The sequence below is a fragment of the Myotis yumanensis genome, unplaced genomic scaffold (genome assembly GCF_028538775.1).
Source record: "Myotis yumanensis isolate MYYU_CA2020_CCGP unplaced genomic scaffold, mMyoYum1.0.hap1 SCAF_1, whole genome shotgun sequence".
Classification (NCBI taxonomy): domain Eukaryota; kingdom Metazoa; phylum Chordata; class Mammalia; order Chiroptera; family Vespertilionidae; genus Myotis; species Myotis yumanensis.
This window is the reverse complement of record NW_027223752.1, coordinates 77,637,592-77,664,349: the sequence shown is the minus strand read 5'-3', so window position 1 is coordinate 77,664,349 and position 26,758 is coordinate 77,637,592. Positions and strand designations below refer to the sequence as shown.

General features: G+C 45.5%; 1 protein-coding gene across 4 annotated transcripts in view; it reads right to left on the bottom strand.

Moving 5' to 3' along the window:
* Positions 1-24,318, bottom strand: part of SCG5 (secretogranin V) — a 61,031-nt gene extending 36,713 nt beyond the window's left edge. For 2 of the 4 annotated variants that reach the window (XM_070425463.1, XM_070425470.1), the window contains exons 1-2: positions 24,208-24,313; positions 22,562-22,794 (exon numbers count right to left, since the gene is read on the bottom strand). In XM_070425463.1, the coding sequence (XP_070281564.1) occupies positions 22,562-22,787 (226 nt within the window). In that variant the 5' untranslated portion in view covers positions 22,788-22,794; positions 24,208-24,313. Of the gene's footprint in view, positions 1-22,561; positions 22,795-24,207 lie in introns of all 4 variants that reach the window. The other 2 variants (XM_070425478.1, XM_070425487.1) reach the window with 2 other exon arrangements.
* Between the last annotated feature and the right edge of the window lie 2,440 nt (positions 24,319-26,758).

Below are 26,758 nucleotides of genomic sequence, written 5' to 3'. Positions count from 1 at the left end.
ACAGCTTCAAGCGTACCAACATCAGAATTATAGGGGTGCCAGAAGATGAGAGAGAGCAAGATATTGAAAACCTATTTGAAGAAATAATGACAGAAAACTTCCCCTACCTGGTGAAAGAAATAGACTTACAAGTCCAGGAAGCGCAGAGAACCCCAAACAAAAGGAATCCAAAGAGGACCACACCAAGACACATCATAATTAAAATGCCAAGAGCAAAAGACAAAGAGAGAATCTTAAAAGCAGCAAGAGAAAGACTGCCAATTACCTACAAGGGAGTACCCATATGGCTGTCAGCTGATTTCTCAACAGAAACTTTGCAGGCCAGAAGGGAGTGGCAAGAAATATTCAAAGTGATGAATAGCAAGAACCTACAACCAAGATTACTTTATCCAGCAAAGCTATCATTCAGAACTGAAGATCAGATAAAGAGCTTCACAGATAAGGAAAAGCTAAAGGAGTTCATCACCACCAAACCAGTATTATATGAAATGCTGAAAGGTATCCTTTAAGAAGAGGAAGAAGAAGAAAAAGGTAAAGATACAAATTATGAACAACAAATATGCATCTATCAACAAGTGAATCTAAGAATCAAGTGAATAGATAATCTGATGAACAGTATGAACTGGTGATTATAATAGAATCAGGGACATAGAAAGGGAATGGACTGACTATTCTTGGGGGGAAAAGGGGTGTGGGAGATGCAGGAAGAGACTGGACAAAAATCGTGTACCTATGGATGAGGACAGTGGGTGGGGAGTGAGGGAGGAGGGTGGGGTGGGAACTGTGAGGAGGGAAGTTATGGGGGGGAAAAAAAGAGGAACAAATGTAATAATCTGAACAATAAAGATTTAATTTAAAAAGAAAAGAAAAATAATTTAAAATTTTTTTTAAATCAATAAATAACCAAATAAGAGATTGAGAGAGAAAGAGAGGGGGAAATATAATGTGAGCCACACAGGTAAATTTGTTTTTTGTTTTTAATTACAGTTAACATAGAATATTACATTAGTTTCAGGTGTACACCCCAGTAATTAGACATTATATAACGTATTCAGTGATCTCCCCAATAAATCTTGTACCCATCTGACATCTAATATACAGTTATTAGGATACTATTGACTATATCCCCTATGCTGTACTTTACATCCCATGACTATTCTGTAACAACCAATTTGTACTTCTTAATCCCTTTACCTTTGTCACCCAACCCCCAACTCCCCTCCTATCTGGCAATTTTTCAAAATGTTCTCTGTATCTAAGAGTCTGTTTCTATTCTGCTTGTTCATTTATTTTGTGTTTTTAAAATTCAATTGTTGATAGACATGTATTTAATGCCATTTTATTGCTCATATATTTAATCTAGTTTTTTCTTCTTCTTAAAGAAGACCCTTTAACATTTTATATAATACTGGCTTGGTGGTAATGAACTCCTTAGCTTCAATTCTAATGATAGCTTTATTGAATAGAGTAATCTTGGTTGTAGATCCTTGCTTTTCATCACTTTCAATATTTCTTGCCACTCCCTTCTGGCCTGCAAAGTTTCTATTGAGAAATCAGCTGACAGTTTTATAGGAGCTCCCTGGTAGGTAACTAACCGCTTTTAAGATTCTCTCTTTATCTTTAACCTTTTGCATTTTAATTATGATGTATCTTGGTATGGGCTTTTTGGGATTCATCTTGTTTGAGACTCTGTGCTTTCTGGACTTGTATCTCTCTTTCCTTCACTAAGCTAGGGAAGTTTTCCATCATTATTTTTCAAATAGGTTTTCAATTTATTGCTCTCACTCTCTTCTCCTTCAGGCACGCCCATGATGCAAATGTTGGTATGCTTAAAGTTGTCCCAGAGGCTCCTTAAACTATCCTTATTTTTTTTTTAATTCTTTTTTCTTTTTGCTATTTTGATTGGGTATCTTTTGTTTCCTTATATTCCAAATCACTGTTTTGATTCTAGGTTGTTGATTCCCTATAAATTATTCTTTTTGTTGTTGTTGTTAATCCTCACCCAAGGGTATTTTCCCATTGCTTTTAGATAGAATGGAAGGGAGGGAAGGAGGAGGAGAGAGAGAAACATAATGTGAGAGAGACACATCGTTTGGTTGCCCCTCACATGTGCCCCGACTAGGCCAGGGATCGAACATGAAACCGAGAGGTACCTGCCCTTGACTAGGAATCAAACCTGTGACCCTTCAGTGCGTGGGCTGACTCTCTAACCACTGAGCGCACTGGCCAGGGCAATGTAAATTCTTCTTTATTTCAGTTGGTATATCCTTCATTTCTGACTGGTTCTTTTTATGGCTTTCATGTTCCTTTGAATGCTGTTGAAGTTCTAAGTTCATCTACTCTTCCCCTAAGTTCATTGAGCTTCCTTATAAGCAGTGTTTTGAACTCTGCATCTAGTAGATCATCTCCATTTTGTTTAGTTCTTTTTCTGGAGTTTTGTTCTGTTTTTCATTTGGGACGTTTCTCTGACTCCTCTTTTTGGTCGCCTCCCTGTACGCAGTGGAACCTCCCTGTCTCCCCAGCTTGATAGGGTGGCCTAATGAGGTATGTATCCTGGAAGGTCCAGTGGCACAGCCTCCCCAGTCACCCACGCCGGGCACTCCTGGTGGGCTTGGTACACCCTCCTGTTGCAGCTGAGCCTTCATTGCGGCTCAACTACAACAATGGGTGGGATTGTCCCCCAGGCCCACTGGCAGCCCTGAGGACTGGCTGCAACCACAGCGGAGGATCAGCTGTGCAGGGGCCCAATCCACAGAGCAGGCCTTCCTTCAGCAGGGCTCTGGTGCCCGCTGAGTCTGCTCCTTGAGCCACACCGGGAATTTTAAATTGTCTAGTAATTTAAAAAATAAAAAGAAGTGGGGGACATAAAAGAATTTATATTATTTACTCCCATATATTTAAATTATTCTAATTTTAACATGCAATTAATATTAAAAAATGAATGATGAGATACTTCACATCCTTTTTCTTTTCTTTGTATTTCCTTCAAAACCTGATGTGTAGTTTACACGTAGAGCCCATCGGCCACATTTCAAGTGTCCAGTGGCCACGTGTGGCTGGTCTCCCTATGGGACAGCCCAAGTACATGGAGGAGGCTTGGCCCGGTGAGCGCGAGTGCAGGCTCTGCCGTCTGAGTGCTGGAGTTTGAATCTTGGCTCCAGCATACTAGCTGTATGACGTCATCTATAAAACGAGGGTATGAGTAATGCCAATCTTAAGGGGTTGGTATGAGGACAGATAAAATAACATAGTCCTTGGAAGGCTTTCTGCAGGAATCTGGCAAACATTCAGTGGCAGCCAGTTTACAATGCACAAGCTTCCTACTTATGCGATCCTGGACAAGTTGTCTGGCCTCTTTGACTATTAATTTCCTTCTCTGTAAGACGAGGTGATAATAATACCTCCTTGAGAAGATTAACTGGTACAAACGTAGTACTTACTACATGTTCATTTTTTCCCCCTTGGATTCAGGTGTCAATAAACAGAGAAATAGCCAAAGGGCCCGCAGAGCGGGAACAGAGGTAAACGGCCCTGGATAGTTGGCAAACAGGGTGGTCACAAGGTAACGACACTGCAGGCAGCCGCCAGATGGCTCCAACCCACCGCGGGCAGTGTGGGGAGTGGAGTGCCCACGGGGTGTGTTTCTCCGGTAGCTCCTTTATTAGAAGCTGTACAACAGCAAGCAGGTTCACTGTCTCACAGGCTGATGGAGGATGTATCTGCATCTTATGTGGTATATCCCAACATACGCCTAATTCAACAGACAGCCGGTCAGTGTTTTAAAGCTACAGCAATGCCTCAACTCCCTTGGTGTTACGTAGAAGAAAAACAAATAAGCTATCTGTTTATTATACAATTCAACATCTCTAATGGCAATGGCCTTGACCACTTTCCTACTTAGAGGTTTGGTTTTTTCATATTTAATGGGTTATATAAGATTTTGAGAAGGAAAACTTAAAAATGTTAATTAAAACCACATCCTAAATATCTTTCAGCTCCTCTGCATATTTGTTTATTTTTTCTTCTTACGGTTGATTTGTTCAGAGTTTTGGAATTACCGAGGAAGAGCTTGTGAGGATGTTTGAAATCCAGGATTCCAGCAGGGAGGGACACACGAGCGATGGGATTGCTTATGACATCCCGGCTGCCCCCAACCACCAGCTCGGGACCCTTCCCACTGCGCTTCCGGGAGATGCTGCTAACCTCTCCGGAGGGTTCTATGCCCCTTCGCGCTACAATGCTGCAGAAGGCTGGGCTCCGGAGGCCAGTAAAACTGCCATGAAAAACAACATGCGTTTGGTTGGCTCTGACATGCAGAGAGAATGGATATTTGTATGTTTGCCATGTGTGTTTTAGATACATAGAATTGGGTATTTAAATTAGCATATTTGTGACTTTAATGACATTAAGATTTACCTTCAAATGAAAACTCTCAAAATTCAAAACAACAAACAAACAACAAAAACCAACATGCATTTATTAGGATGACATGGAGGGTTCAGCCATTTCTCCCTCCAATGGGAAGGGAAATTTTGATAAGACACAAAACACTGCTTGGTTTTACCTCAAGGGACTTACACCCTCATAGGTCTGACTCCTCACTTCTCCACAGGAATTCAATAAAATGGCATGTAACAATACAAAACAAAAGCAAACAGCAAAGCACCCTCCACTAAACTAGATATATCCCTACCTCATGTTACCTTCTAAAAAGTGGCAGAAACGTGGCTTTTGTTGTTGTTGTTAAATACAGGAGTTAACGCTAATGTGAGTGTTTAAATGAAGAGAATTGAGTGAAGATGTTGTCCTACCAAAATGGAAATAAAATTAATTTCTTGAGAATATGTATAGAAATGATTCATGTTATTCTAATGATTTCAGTAGTATTAGGCACATTTTGGGGGAAAGTGTTCCTGATGAATAAATGTACTTTTAATTCATTTCAAAGCAGCGATTTAAAATGACTTGGGGAAGGTAGGAGGGGCATAACCGCTAATATATTACTTAAACCTTGACATTTTTTTTCATCCAGAAACCCCACAGGGTCTTACTCATTTGATGTCCATTCCCCGTTTGAGAGAGGGAGGACTGTGAGAGGAAGAAGATTCTGTGAGACCAAAACCGGAGACACACAGAGAGGCTGGCTCCCTTCGGCATCGCTGGCCCAGACCAGAGTGGGGAGGATGACTGGTGTCAGTGCCCATGATCACGCACTTGATTAAACCATTGCTTCCTTACCTCTCCGGGTCCCATCCGTGTTCTGTACGTGGAGCAGATACTTGATACATATTTGTCAACAGAATGGCCTCCATTCGTGCAACTGGAGATGACTAAATGGTTCTCGGCAGGACACATGGTATTTATACACATGAAAGAATCTAGCGGAACATGCATGACTAGGACTTTTGGGATTACTGTTCCCAGAGGTGGATTTACAGCAACGTGAATGATGCTTAAGATTCAAGGCCCCTCATTTGCATAGACTGCTTCCAAGGCCCTGGACCTAATTCTGCATTTGTAATTTTGTATTCTTCTTCTTAAAGAGGGTTTCCAAATTGCCTAAGCTTCTGGCCTCACAAAACTTGGATCTGCTCTGGGCTGTTCTGAAAAGCCACCTATAAATGCAATCTTGGATTTTTCTTCTGTCATTATTTTAACTCCTACTCATCCAAAGCAAATATAAATCAACCAGCTCGGTAACCACAGACCAATTAGGCCTGCACTTCCTAACTTCTAAGAATGAAAGGTGATTGGATAGGATTCCTCGGGTCCCAAATGGAAGAGACGTTGAAGAGTGAGGCGCGGCAGGAAAGAGGAGGCAGATGGTCTGACCCTGGCCCTGGCCTGACTGCACTAGCAACTGCTGGTCTATGACTTCAGCGAGGAACTTCCCCTCTGGGACCACAGTCTTCTCTCCTGGGAAAGGAGGCAGGGAGGGAAGAAGCTCTCCACGGTGCCATCTTGTCCGTGATTCCAACGCCCTAATTTGTGCAGCGGGCCGCCTCTCACACCCGCTCTCGCCGGGTGCTCACACAGCCCTGGGAGTACTCAGTAGAATATTCCGGCAGGCATCAGGCTCCTAACTCCGAGTTCTTCCCGCTATACCATGTTGCAGAGGTTTGCCAGGCGAACAGGAAATGAGCCTGCCTGCTGCCATTGGTTTGACGGCCTTCAAATATGCACCGCTGTCACCTGAGTCAAAGAGGACACTGTGACATGAGCCAGCGTCGCAGCAGGTCCACGTGGCAGAGCGCCTTCCCCACGAGCGGCCCTAGGTTTGAAGCCGCAGCTGACAAAGCCCGTCTCCAGGGGAAGGCCAGGCGCTTCGCCTGCCTCCGTCCAACACCAGGTTCCCTTTTCTCCATAACTTGGCTGATAGCTAGACGATGATCAGAAATCCCTGGGGAGTGGGACCAAGGTCCCAAACAGTGACTCTCCAGAACTTCAAAATTTAAATTCCTGGAGAGACTGGGGCTAGGAATCTTTAATTCTGACAGCTTCCCGGGTCATCCTGATTATCAGGTCAGGTAATCGCTGTTCTAGGTAGTTTTCTCTGTCCTAAGAAGCCTGAAAACGTCACAGCGCTTGGAATAGTCTATCCAACTGCCCTGATGCGTCTTGCCTGGGGCAAGTAACAACCCAAATCCAACCATCTATTGAATGATTCCATTTACATGAAATGTCCAGAGTAGGCAAAGTCATTGAGGCAGAAAGGAGATGAGTGTGGTCAGGGTCTGGGGAAAGGGAACTGGGGGTAGTGTAAGGGGATAAAGGTTGGGGGGGTTGTGATGGCTAAGGGGAATGGGGTTCTCAAATTTATTGTAGTGGTGCGAATATAATAAAAAAAAACATTGTAGACTTTAAGTGTTTAATATGTGAATTATATTTTAATAAAACTATTATATATTTTTTTAAACCAGCCCTAACCTCCTTCCCCGCCCCCCGCCCTTCCTCCCTCCACACACACCATGCTAACTTGTGAACATTGACAGGTCAGTTACAAATGCCCAACTAGTAAATGTCCTATATGTGTGGTGGCACTCAGCCCCTTATCACCTCACTCACCTTTTGACCACTAATACCCTGCCTTCCAAGACCAGAGAAACCAATTCACCCTGGGCTGGTGGCACCACCTGGTGGCCATCCTGGGAAATTCATGACCAGATATTTCTGCACTACCTCCTCTCACCATTGGTGCACCTCAAACAGGAGCCATTCTCCCCTCTTATCCTCTTCCAACTTTAGGGGTCAATTAATTCTAGTTTAGTTCATCTCCAATTTATATACAAGCACCCCCTTCCATCTCTTTCCCCTAACTCTTGCCCAAGGTCTCCCTCTACTGCCTATAAGCCTGTGCTGTGAAAAAGAGAAATAGCAAATCATAAAGTGGGTGGACACAATTAGAGCTACTAAAAGGGCAATCCAACTCATTATTTCAGAGAAGCAGAACAGCAACAGGCAGATAACAGATGGAAAGACGGCCACTTTGTTGATAATCAAATTAAAACAATGAAATGCCATTTTTTGCCTGCTAAATGAAGACATTTCTTAAAAGGTGAAACTCATAGTTAGCAGGAGAGACAAGATTCTTATGAACAGATGGAGAGAGCAGCCCCATTGGCCCAACATTTACAGGAAGTGCTGTGACAGTGTGTAGGGAACGGAGCCTATAATCACATCCCCTAGAAATATCCACTTTTGACATTTGGTGTTTTCTTTCTTTCTTTTTTTAAAAAATATATTTTATTGATTTTTTACAGAGAGGAAGGGAGAGAGATAGAAAGTTAGAAACATTAATGAGAGAGAAACATCGATCAGCTGCCTCCTGCATGCCCCCTTACTGGGGATGTGCCTGCAGCCAAGGTACATGCCCTTGACCAGAATCGAACCTGGGACCCTTGAGTCTGCAGGCCGACGCTCTATCTGCTGAGCCAAACCAGTCTCGGCATCTTCTTCTTTTTTTTAAAATCCTTAAGCAGATGATGGGAGGGAGCACTGTTCAGTTTGTCCAGACTCTGAGTAGTCCTTGGTCACTGGAGTGTGCAAAACTATGGCAGCCACGCAGGTGCTACTGCCTGGAAACGTCTCTGAAGGGAGGAGGGTCAGAGAGGCTTCTGGCGGCAGCATGCATTGCACTGACTTGGGAAGGATCTCCCCCCCGCCGGACACCCCCCACCCCCACCCCACTGTCAGTGAAGAGAGGTCTTGGCGGCAGTAGGTTCTCATTTAACTAGGTCTGTCTCCAGCGCCCTGGAGCCTGGTCAGCGCCTCTGGTTCTTTATGGGCAGTTTTGGTGCCGGTGGGTCTGGGCTGTGACAGGCAAGACGCCACTGCTACAGAGAGTGGTCAGCTCAGGAGATCCAGGCCTGTGACCCGAGTGTAATGACCAGTCCAAGTGCAGCCCTCTCCGCGTGCAGCCTGCCTCCCTCCCCTGCCTCAGTGTGTTCCCCTCTCCTGCACGGGCCTGGCTCCAATTCAGGCACAGGGGCTGCGAGGGCACTGGTGGGACGCCGCCGCTCCCTCAGTGCCCTCCCCCCTCCCCGCAGCTGGTCGCCCCCTGGTGGTCAGCACACATCATAGTAAGCGATTGAACTCCCTGTCTCCTGGTCAAACTCCCGAGGGGGCACTTTGCATATATATATAGAGAGAGAGAGAGAGAGAGAGAGAGAGAGAGAGAAAGAGAGAGAGAGAGAGAGAGAGAGAGAGAGAGAGAGAGAGAATGAATGAGAAAAAATACTACACACAGAAGTAATCCATACCACCTATAGTCCTTTTATAGGTAACTTCACATTTCCTTCCAAATGTGCAGTGACAGGAAAAATAAAGCCTGCAGAACAGTCATTTTCCACAGGGGGGCGATGTGGCCACACAGAGGACATCTGACAGCATCTGGAGACATTTCTGGTTATTCTCCTGGCACCAAGCGGGCAGAGACCAAGGAAGAGCCTCTAGACAGAGAGTTCTTCAGCTCAGTGTCCAGGGTGCTGAGAGAGAAAACCCTGCTCTATAGTCACACACACGATCCAAATCTAGATCCTATCTCCCCAACTGGACAACCCTGGGCCTCAACTTTCCCTTGTAAAAGGGAACCATCCCACAGCATTTCTGAGGACAAAATAACCATGTATATATTGCCTGGCACATAATATTTACAAAATAAATATCAGTTCCCTTCTCCTAGAGCCACATTTAAAGAAAGAACACTACTATTCTTTCTTGAGGGGAGGGGGAGGATAGGTATTATAAAACAGTGCTTTCTAATCTTTTAATTACATCTTAATTACTCACTTCAAATATAATCTTGGAGTCAAGTAAGCTTTGATATGCTCCTCCAGGTTCTAGAACTTTAATATTCAGGTTGATAGGATGAAAAATGAATCAGGGTCTACAATAGTGACAGCCCAGCACTCGGGAAGGCAAATGCTCTGAGTACTGGGCTAACAGAGGTGATCTGTCCTGCCCATCTGGGTGCACCCTGCGGTTGAAAGGCTGCTTGGGGAGGTGGGGGCAGGGAACCAGAGGACGTGAGCATAGGTGTCCTGCCTGCATCGCTCACCAGCGGCCAAAGCCACACAGGATTGACTTGGCGCTCATCCATCCAGTTGGGTTTCCCACACTTTCCCCTCCACTGTTTATAAATCTGCTCACAGAAAATAGTAACGATCTAGAGAGAGCAAAACTCTAGCCCCAGCCTGCCCTCATTCCCAACTGCTTCCACGTGAGAACAGTGGGCCCCACGGGGAGCGGCGGCGTCCCACCAGTGCCCTCGCAGCCCCTGTGCCTGAATTGGAGCCAGGCCCGTGCAGGAGAGGGGAACACACTGAGGCAGGGGAGGGAGGCAGGCTGCACGCGGAGAGGGCTGCACTTGGACTGGTCATTACACTCGGGTCACAGGCCTGGATCTCCTGAGCTGACCACTCTCTGTAGCAGTGGCGTCTTGCCTGTCACAGCCCAGACCCACCGGCACCAAAACTGCCCATAAAGAACCAGAGGCGCTGACCAGGCTCCAGGGCGCTGGAGACAGACCTAGTTAAATGAGAACCTACTGCCGCCAAGACCTCTCTTCACTGACAGTGAGGTGGGGGGGGGGGGGGGGGGGGGGGTGGCCCGGGGGGCGGGGAGAGATCCTTCCCAAGTCAGTGCAATGCATGCTGCCGCCAGAAGCCTCTCTGACCCTCCTCCCTTCAGAGACGTTTCCAGGCAGTAGCACCTGCGTGGCTGCCATAGTTTTGCACACTCCAGTGACCAAGGACTACTCAGAGTCTGGACAAACTGAACAGTGCTCCCTCCCATCATCTGCTTAAGGATTTTAAAAAAAAGAAGAAGATGCCGAGACTGGTTTGGCTCAGCGGATAGAGCGTCGGCCTGCGGACTGAAAGGTCCCAGGTTCGATTCCGGTCAAGGGCATGTACCTGGGTTGCGGGCACATCCCCAGTAGGCGATGTGCAGGAGGCAGCTGATCGATGTTTCTTTCTCATCGATGTTTCTAACTATCTCTCTCCCTTCCTCTCTGTGAAAAATCAATAAAGTATATTTTAAAAAATAATAAATAAATAAATAAATAAATAAATAAATAAAAGAAGAAGAAAAGAAAGAAAAAGACAGGAGAAAGACCCACAGGTTCAGTTCAGACAACGACAGGCGCCTTTGGTAGCTTTTGGCAAAGGAAAAGTCCCCGGCAGGTCCACAGTCCCTGCTGCTGGGAGGGAAACGTGCCAGGGGCTGGTTGGCACAGGCCTGAGGGGTGCTGCACCAGCAGGAGGGCATCAGGAAGGCACCAGCCTCTGCAGGGCAGAGGGGTGCGTGGACTACCTGCCACCTCCGGGGGGAGAGGGCCGTGGCGCCCTGGGCCTGCCGGGAGTGCCCGTGGGAAGGGCCATCGCCATGGGCGTCTGGACCCTGGAGAACCCCCACGCTGCCCTGTTCAGGCCAAATGCAGCGCCAAGTTTGCTTCCCACTGTCCATGCGAGTGTAGCCTACAGAGCCTGGAGCCAGTATCCGACCCCCTGGGAACTCACAACCAGATGTGTGCAAATGAACCCACGTCATGTCTGATGTCGTTAATGCTAGTGACTGAAGAAACACCCACCCCCAGCCCCTGGGGTCCCAGCCGTGCTGGTGCCAAATGTGCGAGTTTATGGCCGACAGAGAGAGGACTGTCCCGCGCACCCTGCGCCCACTGCCACCGCCGCCCCCAGCACATCCACATCCAGGCAGCCTGCGAGCCTGCAAGGAGAGAGGGGCGTTGTGGGCACTACAGCACAGGGACAGGCTGTGCGAGGCAGTCGCTTCCCTGGAGGCCCTGGGGCTCTAAGTCTTACAGACCATGTGCTCCTGTCCCTAGATGCTTTTAGGTTCAGAAACTGGTGACATCCTTCAAATTCCCAGCTTCCTCGCTGCCACCGCCCCTCCCCATTACCGCCCTGCACGCACACGTATGGCTAAAAAGTATATCCCTTCCCACTTCTTCCTGCCTGACCATGAGTCCCCTGTTTCTGTCTCTACCCCGCCCTCCCAATTTCTCTAAGAATCAATGGAAAAATATTCTTGGGTGAGGATTAACAACAACAAAAATAAGCTGATTTCACAATTTGGTCTAAGACCAACCCTGTCCACGTCTGTCCCTTTAATCCACTGGCCTCAGAGGCAGCACACTGTGCTGGTCAGAACAGAAGAAAACCCAGGGCTCTGAGCCCACGTGCAGAGACTGGCCGCGTCCCTACAAGTCACTTCTCTGAGCTTCTCTTTCCAAATCTGTGGCAAGAAACTTGTGGGGGAGCATGACCCTGTGCACGAAGACACTCTGAGATCCAGAATCAATAGCGAGGTTTCAAAAGCACTGCACTGTCTCCATGGGGATGAGAATCATTTTCCTTGGAAAATAGTGGCACGAGGCCACTGTATGACGTTACTCATCCACTCTGGTGTGATGTTAATTATGTGTGTCAGCCGGGCCAGGTTACAGTGCCAGGTGCTTGGCCAGACCCCAGTCTAGGTGTTGCTGTGAAGGTATCTTCTAGATGCGACCAACACTTAATCAGAAGACACTGAGTAAAGCAGATTATCTTCCACAATGTGGGTGAGCCTCATCCGACCTGTTGAAGGCCTTCAGGGAAAACACGGTCCCCAAGGAAAAAGGGATTCTGCCTCCAGGCCTAAGACATACCACCAATCTGTTTGTATCTGTGCTCCTAAAGGCAATGGACTTCATGATTTTTAGATATATACATGTCCAATCTTATACATGTCAGCCCACATATATAAATATGTGTGTATATATAGATTTATTTCTAAATATTGATATGTATATATGTATATATGTAGTTTGATGTATGTGTATGTATATGTGTAGATTGTTGTTTCTCTGGAGAAACCTGACAAGCACATCTAGATTCTACTGACTTCTGTATAACACACTGAGGCTCAGACACCCACGCTTCAGCCTGCAGGGAAACGGGCACTTCACAAGCTTGTCCTGGAGTCAGATCCCTGGCAGAGCCATTAGCAGGTGCTACACAGTAAATGTAATTTCAGTGACTGTGCTGGTTTTCTGTGTACCTCTCTGCCATTATGAGACAGTCACGTGTTATTTAAGAGATGAACTGAAGACCTTACATCATTCAATTTTCACATAATTTAAAAACAACCCTGACTGAGGATGATAGTCATTTCTGCTTACCCGCTAAAAGGCAATAAGCACTGTTGATAATTACTAACTAAGCCTCCTACATTGAAATTGTGACTCTTGACAATTGTTACTTTGTGGGGTTCACATTACTTCACATTTGTGCACACAGTAAGACTGTACTCATATTTTATATTGTACTAGGGGCCCAGTGCACGAATTCGTGCACCTTGAAAGGAACTGTGGGCCATGAGACTGCGGTGGGCACAGGGGTGGGTCTTGGCTCATCCTCCGCACCCCCACCCGGCCCCTCCCACTGTGGACCCCGGTCCCCTGTCTGCTGGCAGCCCCGCTCTCTCCGCTGCTGCCGCCACTCCCATGCGCTGATGGTGCCGGCCCTGCTAGCACCCGCTGATGGTGCAGAGCGATTGGGGCTGCTGCCAGCAGTGGGTGCTAACAGAGCCAGCACTGTCAGAAGGTACAAGCGGCAGCTGCTGCCCAGATCACCCCTCAGGAGCAGGGGGAGGTGGAGAAGCCCTCAGGGGTGATGGGGGTGGCAGCCACCACTCGCACCCGCTGATGGTGCTGAGCGGGAACAGCGTCAAGTGCCGGGAGTGGGTGTGAGCAGTGGCTCTGCCGCTGGCAGTGGGTGTGAGCGAGGCCAGTGCCGGCAGCAGGTGCAAGAGCCGGTTGGGACCGCAGTGCACAGAAGTAAAGAATTTTCAGTAACCACCATGTTCTGCACTCTGCCGCCTGCTGCCAACACCCACCATGCTCCACGCGCACCCCCTGGTGGTCAGCGCACATCATAGCAACTAGTTGTTCGGTTGTTCCGCTGTTTGGTCTATTTGCATATTAGCCTTTTATTATATAGGACTGTTGCAAAGTCACTTAAAATGTACACTAAGATTATTAAGATTATTTTCCATTTTTGTTCTTGGTTTATGTCTCACTAAACCATTTATTGCTAAGAAGTTAAAAGTAGACAAAGATGACACTGTAGATTTTTCAACTTGGATTACATTTTACAAGATATCTAGGAGTTATGTAATGTTATTTATAATATAATTAGCAAATAACTAATAGTTAAATTACATTCATAAAAAGTTAAAATCAGTTGTCTGAAATTTTAAAATATCAAAAAACATAGATAAGTTATATGATATGCATACAAAAGAACAGAGATTTGTGAGGCTGACTGCATTTCATTCATATTTTAATTCTGAGCAGGTAGCTTGAAAGAATATAGCCTTCCCTAATCGGTCTGGCTCAGTGGATAGAGCGTCAGCCTGTGGACTCAAAGGTCCCAGGTTCGATTCCAGTCAAGGGCATGTACCTTGGTTGCGGGCACATCCCCAGTAGGGGGTGTGCAGGAGGCAGCTGATCGATATTTCTCTCTCATCGATGTTTCTAACTCTCTATCCCTCTCCCTTCCTCTCTGTAAAAAAATCAATAAAATATATTTAAAATAGTTAAAAAAAAAAAAAAAAAAAAAAAAAAGAATATAGCCTGTCTCCAGGCCAGTGGTTGAGCACTGACCTATGAACCAGGAGGTCATGGTTCAATTCCCTGTCAGGGCACATGCCCAGGTTTTTCGGGCTTCATCCCAAGTGGGGGGTGTGCAGGAGGCAGCCAATTAATGATTCTCTCTCATCATTCATGTTTATATATCTCTCTCTCCCTCTCCCTTCCTCTCTGAAACCAATAAAAATATTTTTTAAAATATATATAGTGTGTGTCTGCAAATACTAAGGCACAAACCTCTGAATTTGACTGCATCCAGACACATCTTTCTGCCTCTCCTTCGTTGTCAGTGTTGGAAAACGCCAGGCCTGTGCTCGGGGCTGATCCCCTCGCATCTCCTCAGGAACTTCTTCCACTTTCTCAACTGCTCCTCATCCCACATCTCCAACTCTCCCTCCCCACTGGTTCTTGCCAATGAGCACTTAGTCAAGTTTAACTCTCTAAAGCAAAACCTAAACAAAACCTTCTTCATCTCTACATCATCCTCTCCTCCTTCCCACCCCCCCACCCCCACCCCAGCCTCCTGAAACTATTATTATCTTTTCCTCCTGACCTGGAGACTCAGGTAACAGACTTTTACATCTTGTTTTCTCTGTCTCCTGCCGTGTGACCTCTGCCCCACCGCCCCCCAGGGCTTTCAGTCTCATCCAAGCCCCCAGTACCTTCCGTGTGGCTACACCCAGTGAGCACGTCACCCCCAGTGGTTCTTATTTCACGTGACCTCTCTGCTGATTTGGACAATGGTGACCACTGCCCCCTCCTGAAACTCTTTCCTTGTTTTCTTTGCACTTCAACTCTCTGGTTCTCATTTATTCCCAGTCTTTCTTTCCAGATTCTCCTACCTGGTCCCATGCACCGAGTCTTCCAGGCCTTTTTCTTGGGTGCTCTGCTCCCCTTCCTGGTACTCAGCAGGGTCACCTCGTCCATCCCTGTAGCCTCAGCCACCACCAGCATGGGGATGACTCCCAGACCTCTCCCTCCTCCCAGGCATCGCCCCTGTATCTGTATATCTCAGTGCTCTCTGGATCCCCACACCTGGGTGCCCCAGTACCTTAAACACAACACAAAACAAGTCATCATTTCATCCCCCTATTCTGCCTCCTCCCAGAAAAACAACCCAGACCTCCTGCTATCCCTTTTCAATTTCTTATCACCATCTGTACAACTTCCCAAGAAAGAAAACTGGAAATCATCCAGGGACTTTGCTTTAAGGGTTTGAGTTCAGGATGGGCTCAACAGAACCCCAAAGGGCATGGGCAAACTGGAGGCCCTGGCCCACGCAAAGATAGCTCTTAAACCCACAGCTCTCATTGGTTCCTCGGGATGGGGACAGCCCAGACACAGATTTTAGTCCGGATACCTGGGGCAAGAGTCAGCCCTACTCCTTCCTTCAACTGCAGGGAGAGGCCAGCCAGAAACAAGTTGCAATCTCTCCACCCTCCGACCTTCAAAAGGGAAGCACTGTTGCCCCCCTGTGGCAAACTGGAGGCACTGCAGCTCCTTCACCAAGGCCAAAGGCTGGCTAAGTAGAGACTTCTTAGCATCCACCCCTTCAAATAGGCTTTATCTTACAAAGGACTCTTTCTCCACTTGTATTTATTAAGGAAATAATTTCAGTTCTCCTTGTTTTGAAATAAAATAATTGAGTCCCAAAAGTCAGTGTTATAAAAAAAGAATTTTGGTATTTTTATGTTTGGCAATACAGCGTTCCCTCAGTCTCCATGAGGAATTGGTTCCAGGACTCCCGTGGATGCTCAAACTCGGTGGATGTTCAAGTCCCTTATATAAAGTGTAGTACTTGCATGTAACCAGCACGCATCCGCCCATATACTTCAAACCACCTCTAGATTACTTATAATACCTAATACAATGTAAATGCTATACAAATAGTTGTTGTTCTGTATTGTTTAGGGCAAGCATGTCAAACTCACAGCCCACGGGCTACATGCTTCATTTATTTGGCCTGTGTTAGCCTTTGAATTTGACATGCTTGGTTTAGGGAATAATGACAAGAAAAAGGTCTGTCCATGTTCAGTGCAGACACAACCTTCATAGGCCTAACTACATAGTACACATTGGCAACAACATAACAGTTTGAGAAAATATTTTTAATCCATGGGTTGGTTGAATCTGTGGATGTGGAACCCATGGATACAGAGAACTGACTGTATAGATTTAAAATTATTTGAAACCATCAAATGCCTATATTCCTAAATTTCTGTCTCAGTGGTTCGATGCCTGGTGTTACCGCAGAGCTAGATCTCAGGTGGCCTAGATTAGTGACAAAAATGAGCCAGTGGCACGAAGGAAAGAACTGCTTTTACCTGAGGCTGTTAATACTCTGAAGACAAGCACATTTCAGACTGGATTCATCAAAGACCAACCTCGGCAGAGCCAGTTCTGCCTCCCAAGAGTCTCTATCCCATAGCAACTGCTCTCTGAATCAATCCCTGGGGCCCCAGCGGCTTTACTCGTTTCTGGGGATAATAATACAACCACCATTAGCTGTGCCACAGGGACCAATGAGCAGCTACAGGGAAGAGGCACTGCTGCAGTACAGGTGCACTGAAGCACATGTGAACTGTATGGCTAACCGGAGGAGTCATCAAACCAGTGTCAGGGGAAAGACTGAAAATGCACTGCCCGGCCAGTGTGGCTCAGTTCAGCGTTGACCTATGAACCAGGAGGTCCAGATTCCTTTCTGGGTCAGGGCACATGCTCAGGTTGCAGGCTTGATCCCCAGTGGAGGGCGTGCAGGAGGCTGCTGACCGATGATTCTCTCTCATCATGGATGTTTCTCTTTCTCTCTCCCTCTCCCTCTCCCTTCCTCTCTGAAATCAATAAAAATATATTTTTAAAAAATGATTAAACATGTACTGTGGATAACCTCCAAAGTGAGAGGTGGCGGGCCCACAGTTCAGTTACTACTAACAGCACCCACTCATTGCTGTGAGAGCGTGGGCTGGAAGCCCACTTTATAGATAAGGTAAAGCTCCGGAAAGTTGCCAAGCTCACCCAAAGCTAGCAACTAGCATGGCCAAGACTCAACCCCAGATCTCTTTGCTCTTAAAGCACATTTTTTTCCCTCTATAAAACACCACGTTGCTCCCTGTTTGTCTTTATTTTGTGTTGTTTTACATTTCAAAAAAAATGCTCCTTACCAAGTCATGTGTAAGGTGCCTATGGAGAAATAAAAAATAACCCCTAGTCCTCTCTGGATGTTTTTGGTAAATGCTTCCTCCTCAGAACACCTTAGAGCAGAGGTTCTCAACCTGTGGGTCGCGACCCCTTTGGGGGTCAAACGACCCTTTCACAGGGGTTGCCTAAGACCATCCGAAAACACATATATAATTACATATTGTTTTTGTGATTAATCACTATGCTCAATTTGTAACAATGAAATTGGGGGTCACCACAACATGAGGAACTGTATTAAAGGGTCGTGGCATTAGGAAGGTTGAGAACCACTGCCTTAGAGCAAGCAAGTAACAACCAGGAGGCTGGCTACCGGGTGGCAGGAATCCTGTGATATACTTTGGGCCTAGTTGGCCCCCTGCTGGTTTAGTTCCAGAATTGCAAATAGTCCTTCCTGTTTCTCAATGGGTAGCTGTATGAAGGGCACAAATGCTGCGCCATGGTGATGGGTCACAGTCAAAGTAAGCAAGCAAATATCACGGAGCTCTTGGCAAAACTTTCTAGGTAGCTTTATTTTAAAAAACAGAATAGAAATGGAATATTTTCCTTGAACTAAAAGGAAAAATGTCTCAACAGTTCCAGATGTCAAATAGTATTTACATACTTATTGCCTCTAGATATATTTATTTTCCCCTGATTTCATATATTCAGTCTTACTGAGTACTGCAGGGATTCCAAATGAGTCACCCCAGGATATGCCTCTGTGGTTTGCAGATTATCTTGAGCTAATGGCAACAGAGACTGTAGGCTCAAGAGAAACTTCTGCCCAGCCCCCTTAATCACATAGAAGAATTTGAATTAGGGGCCCTGCCCATGATAAGAGATGATCAGAGATAACCTTTTTTGCCCATCTGTATGGCACAGCAAACTACTAGTTACCGAACTTCTGTCCTTACCGTCCTGCCCTGACGCTCTGAAGCCCTGAGGCACCTCGCCTCACCTTAGCTCAGAATGTCATATACTCCATTTTCCCTTTCTGTCTTTGAATTGCTCACGTAGCGGGCTCCCCCTGAATTTCCTCAGTTTGCCCCTTTCCAGTCCCTCAGGCCAAAATCCTGGTGTCACCCTGACTCTTCTCTTTCTTTCAGTTCCTACCTGCAACCCACCAGCAAATCCTGTTGGCTTAACTTCAAAATATACCCAGAATGGAACATGCCTCACCGAGTTGCTAGCTATTAGGCCAGTACATCCCTCACCTGGATCTTCCAATAGCCTCCTGACTCAAGGCCTGACCCCAGACCTCCTCCCTACAGGGATATTTTCAGTACAGCCCTCAGAGCGATCCTTTCTAAAGGAAGGCCCATCCCACATAGGACTGTAAGACCCTATGCAATCAAGTCTCCCCTGAGTTCTGGTCTCCAGCAACTACGGCCTCCTCGGGGCTCCTGTCTTGCACATGCAGCTTCCTCTGCCTGGAGTGTCTCCTTCCATATCTCACACAGCTCACTCCCAACTCCCCGATTTTTGCTCACCTTCCCAGTGAGGAGTCCCCCACCCCTATTTTAAGTCATCTCCTCCACCCCCTCCTCTGCTTTATATTTTTATAGCACTTATAACCATTTGATTTATTCTATATTTTACTTATTTGCTTATTTAAGGGCTATGTCTCCTCTGCCCTGCCAAATCTCTGAGGTTCGTGTTTATTTCCTCAGTACCGAAAAGCATGCCTGGCAGTCAAGAAATACTCCTTGGGGTGTGGGGTGTGGGGTGTGGGATGGAGGGGGTCATTGGGAGAAAAGGGGACATCTGTAAGACTTTCAACAATAAAGATAAATAAAACTCAATAAATAACTGGTTTTAAAAAAGAAGAGATACTTGACAAAGGAGTGTGGGAACAGTGGGCTACAATGCACTAGGAGAGAACTGGGAGGGGAGGCAGTACAGGCAGTATGTGTCAAAAGGTCGCTGTGAAGGGGAGCAGGCAATGTTGCAGTAACCGGAAGGGACATGGATTAAGGAGGAAATATTTTTTTCATGGGATATATGACCTCGGTGACTAATGGCAATTTATACTGATACTATTTGCTATACTAAAAGGTTTGTTTATAATACTACATTTGAGGGATAATATGCATCTTCAATAATGAGATTAAGGATCATACAGTGAATTAATTGGAGTAGACAAAATAAGAGGAAACTGTCTTCTATGTGCTATGGACTAGACAATGAACAGCCCTGCCTGCAAGGAACTCAAGATCCAGTAATTGTCATCTAAAGTGAGGATGATTCATTTAGAAATGATTTCCCAGTAAGCAGTCATGGATGCTAAAACTTTACTTTTGCTTCCCCAAGTCCTACCCCCAAGCTAAATAAAAGCTCAGAGAAGTTAAATAATTTGCTTAAGTTCACATCACTAATAAATATTTAAAGCCAGGTATCCTTGGTAATAGTCTATGTTAAATGTATGTTAAAATTCACACCAGAATACATGCATTATGTATACCAGTGGTGGCGAACCTTTTGAGCTCAGAGTGTCAGCATTTTGAAAAACCCTAACTTAACTCTGGTGCCGTGTCACATATAGAAATTTTTTAATATTTGCAACCATAGTAAAACAAAGACTTATATTTTTGATATTTATTTTATATATTTAAATGCCATTTAACAAAGAAAAATCAACCAAAAAAATGAGTTCGCGTGTCACCTCTGACACGCATATCATAGGTTCGCCATCACTGATGTATATGGTTCTATTAAAATTAGAAAAGATACTTTTCTAACTGGCTCCTTCACAATAAAATCCTAAAATAGATGTTGGAAGGGATATAAAAGATATTCCATGTATCTGTCAGAAGCCTGGGAATTAGCATGAGTGAATGTCTGAACAGAAACAAGGCAAATAAATAGAAGAGTTGAAACAGTACTACACTCATTTGAATAATTATTAGATACCCAATGAATTAATGGCAAGGCTCAGGGCTGGGAAACATCCAGCCTTTTTATTTCAATTCCTTTTTAATTCTGAAATGACTCCCAAGATGCCCACCCACTGGTGTACCTGCTTACAGAATCCTCTGCCTTTGATTGTGGTGTGTGTGTTGAGGGGGGGGTGGGCTGTGAATAAAATGGGATATCGATTCCTAGTTAAATGACAAAGGTGATGATGGGGGAAAAAGAGGACATATGTAATAGTTTCAACAATAAAGATTTTTTAAAAATGACAAAGGGGATGGCAGTCACTCCCATAATTAAATTATGTTATAATTAGATTAAAGGCATAGTCTCCCTCTGAGGAAGTAAGCCACATTGTGAGAGGGTCACCATGCAGCTTACAACTTGAGGGTCGCCTCTTGGAACGGATAGGGACCCCAGCCAACAGTCAGCAAGAAAAAGGGGGCCTCAGTCCCACAACAGCAGGAAACTGGATTCTGCCAACAATCTTACAGAGCTTGGAAGGGGACATGAGCTCCAGCCAAGACTGCAGCTCTGGTCAATACCTTCACTTCAGCCTCTAGGACTCTGAACAGAGGCAGCCCAGCAAACCCATGTCTCACTCCTGAGCAGTGGGAACCACAAGATAATAAGTGGCTATTGTGTTCAGGTGATAATTTGGAGCAGTAATAGAATACCAAAACACCAGCCGATATTCATCCCTTGCACAGACGCTGTTAGGGGGAACCTAACATGGCTATGACCTCACATTGCCCCAAGGTTAATAAGAGAAACAGAATGATTAATTTTGAATTGTCCTAATCCATGTTCTTTCAAATCTCCATGCCTTTTCACTTGCCATTCCTGGATGAACTCCTACTCAAACTTCAAAACCCAGGTCAAATGTTGCTTCTTCAAAGAAGCATTTCCTTACAGACAACCCAATCCACTTCCAAGCAGAATAAACTACTATTCTCTGCTTCCAAGGCAGCAGCTTATCTGTTCATCTACAAAACACATGCCATGATGTATCGTGATAACCTATCCTCCTCCCAGCCCCCAAAAGTGAATCTTTAGGGCAGAACTGCCCCGGTCTCCTGCCCAGCGCCTGGCATATATTGGCTGCTAAATAGCTGGCTATCCAGGGGAGAAAATGAGGCTCAAGATTCACACAGGCTTTTGATGCCAAGAAGCCGCTGTTTTTCTACATCGATGATCAGGCCTCAGGTATTAATAGAAACTCAGAAAGCCTTCTCCATGACAACGGCTGGGTGACTAACCTAGCACTTACTGCACTAAAAGGGCACATATTTACTGTCTCCAAAGAGCTGGTCTGAAAGGTATAGGGGTGCTCGAAGCGACAGATGGCATGAAGCCCTTTATGATTCAAGCCCTTCGCTAGGTTGCTATGCTTATTGATTCACATCATCCATGTCAATCCATTCCACAATTTAAATGTCAGCCTAAATAGACAAGAACTCCACAGAGTTAGTATTACTCAATGGCTTCAAACTATGGGCAACAAGCCAGAAACGAGAATTGTATGTCAACAATATCCACAGCATTCACAGGACCCCATGGTAGAAAGCATTTTTAGAAAATTAAAAATTCAGGTAAAATTATGTATCATAATCCACAGGGAGTACACTTGCTGGGTGTGTGTTCTGAGAAAACTCAGGGAAATAATTTGCATTTTTCCTTAGGACCCACTCCCAGCAATTAACCTACTACAGTACCCAGGCTACTGCGTTAGGGCTCCAGCTCAGCAGAGAAAGAGATCATTCCGATCCAGGGAGGACACAAAGCAAGGCATGGAAAGAAGGGGCCTCTCCTGAGAGCTAGATTCCAATTTCCTTTGTAAATAAGTCACTAAACAACAAAGTGCTGCTTTTTAATAAAAGTATTACAACCACATTGCCAGACAGAAAATTTCTGGGAAGAAATGGTCTTGCCACATTAAAACAAGTTAATTAACATTTTGTTATAGTTTTAAATATTTTTGAACAGTTTCTGCCATCAACACTTAACATCAGTGCCTCTTTTGGCTCTTTTGGGCTTATATGACGTCATCCCTAAGAACCAAATCGGAGCCTGCAGGTCCTACACTTTGAAGGTCTTTTATAAGCAGCCAGCTGGGAACACAACTTCCCAGAGAGATCAGTATGGGCGAAGACCTGGGCTGGGTGCCAGTCTTTCTGTAGAGCTGACACAGGACCTATATTCTCATGTGGATGTATATATGCATATATGCTGTGTAGGGTAAGAAGAAAGGGAAAACGGAGAGAGGAAGCAGAGTTTCTTCACATATACTAATGGCAACTTCAAAGTGGGGAGCACTGTACATACCTTCGATGCTCTGTGGGCCCACGAGATTCATGGCCTGGTGAGCTGGATACTCCACCCGTGGCCTGGCGATGCCCAGCTGCTCCATAACGCCATGGAGCAGCCTCTGCATGTCCGTTTCTGAGACCCGGTCGGGGGTCCGCGGGCTATAGGCAGATGTTGAAGTCCACCCAAATGTCAACCAAAACATCAGGCCGGATAGCATGGTGGAGACCATCCTGGAGGCCATTTTTAACCTGCAGAAATCAGATCAAATTGTATCCATCGGCCAGCTGGCAACTGTGATGATGCTATCATGCGAAGTACTAATTTGAGGACCACCTAGAGAGGGGAAATTCTAGGAGTTTGCTTTTGCCTTAAATGTCCACTCCAGCTGGGACATCTGCTGTGGGAAGGTGTTAAACAAACAAAACAGCTCAAGGAGCCAGTTCCTTCTGACGAGCCTTCTTGGGAAGGTCAGCCAGGAACGGCAGTTCTCAGTCGTCTTTTCTCCTCTTTGCAGCTCCCTGCAAGCTGTGCAGCACCCCTCACCCTACCACCCTCTTCCTCTTACTAAAACAAACAACAAAAATTAACTTGTTTCCATTTTGAGAAAGGGAGAGGGACATCTTGAGTCTGGGGGGATGGGAGGGAGTTTCAGAAAGGAGTTAGGAAGACACGGGTGGTAAAGAATCCCAGGAAGGCCAGAGTGGTGGAAGGAGCACTTTAGCTTAGCAAATATCTGATACATTTGAGATCCTGAGAGGGAATGAAACACACACACCGCTCAGGTCTGCCCTGCAACCTGGAAGGGGAGATGAGGCAAGCTTGCTCTGTCACATGCAAAATCGGGTGATTTGGGGCAAAATCTTCAGTTTTCTTCTCTGCAAAAAGGGGATGGAAAAGCATCTGGCTTGTAGGATCGTTGTGAGCAGAAGTGTGGGAACACCTGTAAGGAGGACTGGAGCCATGCCAGCACAGAACCCCTACATTGTTTTATTATGTTGGCAATATTACCTCACGGTTCTGGGCTTAGAATCTAGGCAAGTGAGTGATGAGAGGCAAGACAGACAGGCGAGAGGGAGAAAACTAATCTGGGGAGTCGCTGTCCTAAATGCTGGCGTCAGTAGAGCCTGAGGCCTGCAGAACAGGGGACGAACATTCACGCAGCTTCCCTCTGCAGCTGCTGACCTATGCTCCGGCAGGGGCCATGCAACCCCTTTCTTTTTACGTTCTCTATGCATTTCCCCCTGAAATGGAAACATTCATAACCCCTATCTTTTTCTGTATAGAAAAAGGCCTTTTCTAGCCACCCCTGGATACAAAACCTGTTCCCCAACGAGCAAAACCTGCCGTTCCGACAGAAAGGCCAGAGGCAGATGCCAGGCGCCAGCCATCTCCATCTTCCCTCCTCTGCACCGAATGCAGGATGCTTTGTTTCTTGTACACGCCGACCAACACAGGTCTGATTTGACGAACCACACAATCCCCTCCTTGGGTACTCTTTCCCTCGTACTTGCAGCCGAACCTCCTAACCCCGCAACCCATCCTTTGTCTGCCCCCAGCCTCCAGCTCAAAGATTTCAGGACGCCCTTCCCGACTCCCCATCCCGAAGAACCCTCGGGTCTGTGCGGGGGCCTCAGGCGGTCCGGCATCAGCGCAGGACTCACCCAGGGGCCAGAGGAGCCTGCCGCGGGTCTGGGCCTCGCTGGGGGTCGGGCAGCGAGCGGCGGTCGGAGTCTCTGGTGCGTCACACCTCCCTCCGCATCTTGGCTCCGCCCTGGCCCCGCCCGCAGCAGGTGGAGGCCGCTCAGCAAGGCCTCCGCTGAATGCAGCCAGATGCTGGCACCTCCCAGCTGGAGCCACACAGCGTTCAAGCCGCGCATTCCACAAGCGCATCTCCTAGAACCTCTCTCCATAGACCCCTTATGGAAGTAACCCACCTTTTCATCACGCACTTATCTCAACAATGTGACAGGTCGCCACTGTGTAATTTGCCCCAATAGCACATCTTTAATTCTGCCACCTTCTGGCATTTTGTGTTTTTAAGCCTTTCAGCTGTAAGATGGGAAGGGGACAATGGTAGGAGAAACAAATGTGAAGAGTCCTAAGAACTTTTAATGATTGCAATGATAGGGTAGGCAGTGGCCAGCAAACGGCGGCTCGCGAGCCACACGCGGCTCTTTGGCCCCTTGAGTGTGGCTCTTCCTAAGCCTTAGGAGTACCCTAATTAAGTTAACAACAATGTACCCACCTATAGAGTTTAAGTTTAAAAAATTTGGCTCTCAAAAGAAATTTCAATCGTTGTACTGTTGATATTTGGCTCTGTTGACTAATGAGTTTGCCGACCACTAGAGGGTATATCTTCAGGGTGCTTTCAGGAGTCCTTTCATTGGGAAACAGGCTCTTAAATAGAAAATGCTAGCAACTTCTGTTAAATTGAAATGTAAAACTACACAATAATATTGCAATTTTTTTTTCAAGACTGGGGATGACTAAAGTACCTGGGTTCTGAGAATAACTGAGGAACTTGATGATGTGTAGAATCCAGATCTCTTTACCCCTATCTCAAATCCATGATCACCTACAGCAATTTCATGCAATGCTGAGGGGGACAGGAAAAATCATTCCTGAGACTCATGGCCTTTTGGTTTGAAGCCAAGCCTCCTTCCTAGGCTTTTCTTCCGTGGATGCCCATTTCCAGCTTTTTGTTTCAGGATATACTCAATCCACAGTACAAATATAGTTTATTAGTTCTAGGTTCAAAGGCCAAGCTGGGAGTTTATTATTCACCCATATTGAAGTTTTTTCTTTCAACTCTGAATTTTACTTTGACATTGTTGTTATCTTCATTTTGTGCCTTGGGAAAAATAGAGAAGTTATTACAATTTACTGCTTTTGTGAATGAATGGAAATTAGGACTGAAATACACCAAAATGTGTTATGTTGCATAAAATCTGAAATTTTAAAAACAAAACATCTACCATCTATATCCTGGGGCCTGACAATTATCAAACTCCTATATTAAGCCCTGGCTGGTGTTGCTACGTGGTTAGAGCATCAGTTGGGGTGTGTGTGCAGGAGGCAGCCAATTGATGTGCCTCTTACACTGATGTTTCCTCTCTCACCCCTCTTTCCCTCTCTATCGGTCTCTAAAAAATCAATGGAAAAAATATCCTTGGTGAGGATAAACTAAAAAAAATCTTATATTAAATTCTTAGTGATTATAGGATGTTGCCAAGCAACCTAATTCAGTTCTATGTAACTGTAGTTTGCTGCTCATAATAATCAAATTAATATTAGATCTTTACTTGTAAGAAAGAACAATTAAAATAATCTTTGAAGTTAATGCACATTGGTTCTCAGAACTAGTATTTGACTTTTAACTTTATCATTTGATCAAATATTCCATGACACTGGGAACATTATTTTGGGTGTGTGTGTGGGGGGGGGGGGGGGGGAGGGGGGAGGGGGGGGGCACGAGGGACAAAAAAAAAAAAAAGATTAAATCAAGTCTAAAACTCAAATTTCCTGACTCTTTTTCTCTAATTACCATACCTCCAAGCAATTCACTTTCAGCTAACATGGGCGTGACATGTGGGTAGGTTTTTTTATTGTTTTTAAAACCTCTCATTATTGATTCATCTCTCAGAAAAACCACTAATTCAGATGATTTCTACAGTTAATTTCCTATGCCTTTTTACTAGTCATCCAGTGCAACAATTTCATCCCCATGAATATATTAGTAAAAGGACATTAACGCATTTTTAAGTTTAAAAATTTCTTTGAACCAGACAACATATATCTCACGGTTTATGAATACTTTCTATCTCTACTACTAGGTAAATACCATAAACACTGAAATGCACAGCCAATAAACACTACAAACCTGTTTTGATGTCAGATAAACATGATGTTTATATGTACAGATTTTTAGTCTTCAAATAAGTCAAATACTTACTAGTTCTGAGAAAGGGTTGGTTCCTAGGTAATGAATACGGACAGGAAATAGCTTTGAAAGAAAAGAGATGTACTGCTATCAAGTAGAACTCGGTGAAACGAACATCTGATGACTTTAACCCTTTTCAGTCCAACCTCGAGGCTGACTTGACAGACCAAATGCTAGGAGCAGGTCCAATGTCGAGCAATAAGAACATTAAAAAGTTCAACATTCAATCCCGTCAATTAATTTGGACCAGACTGTTTGAATTCCAAAAATAA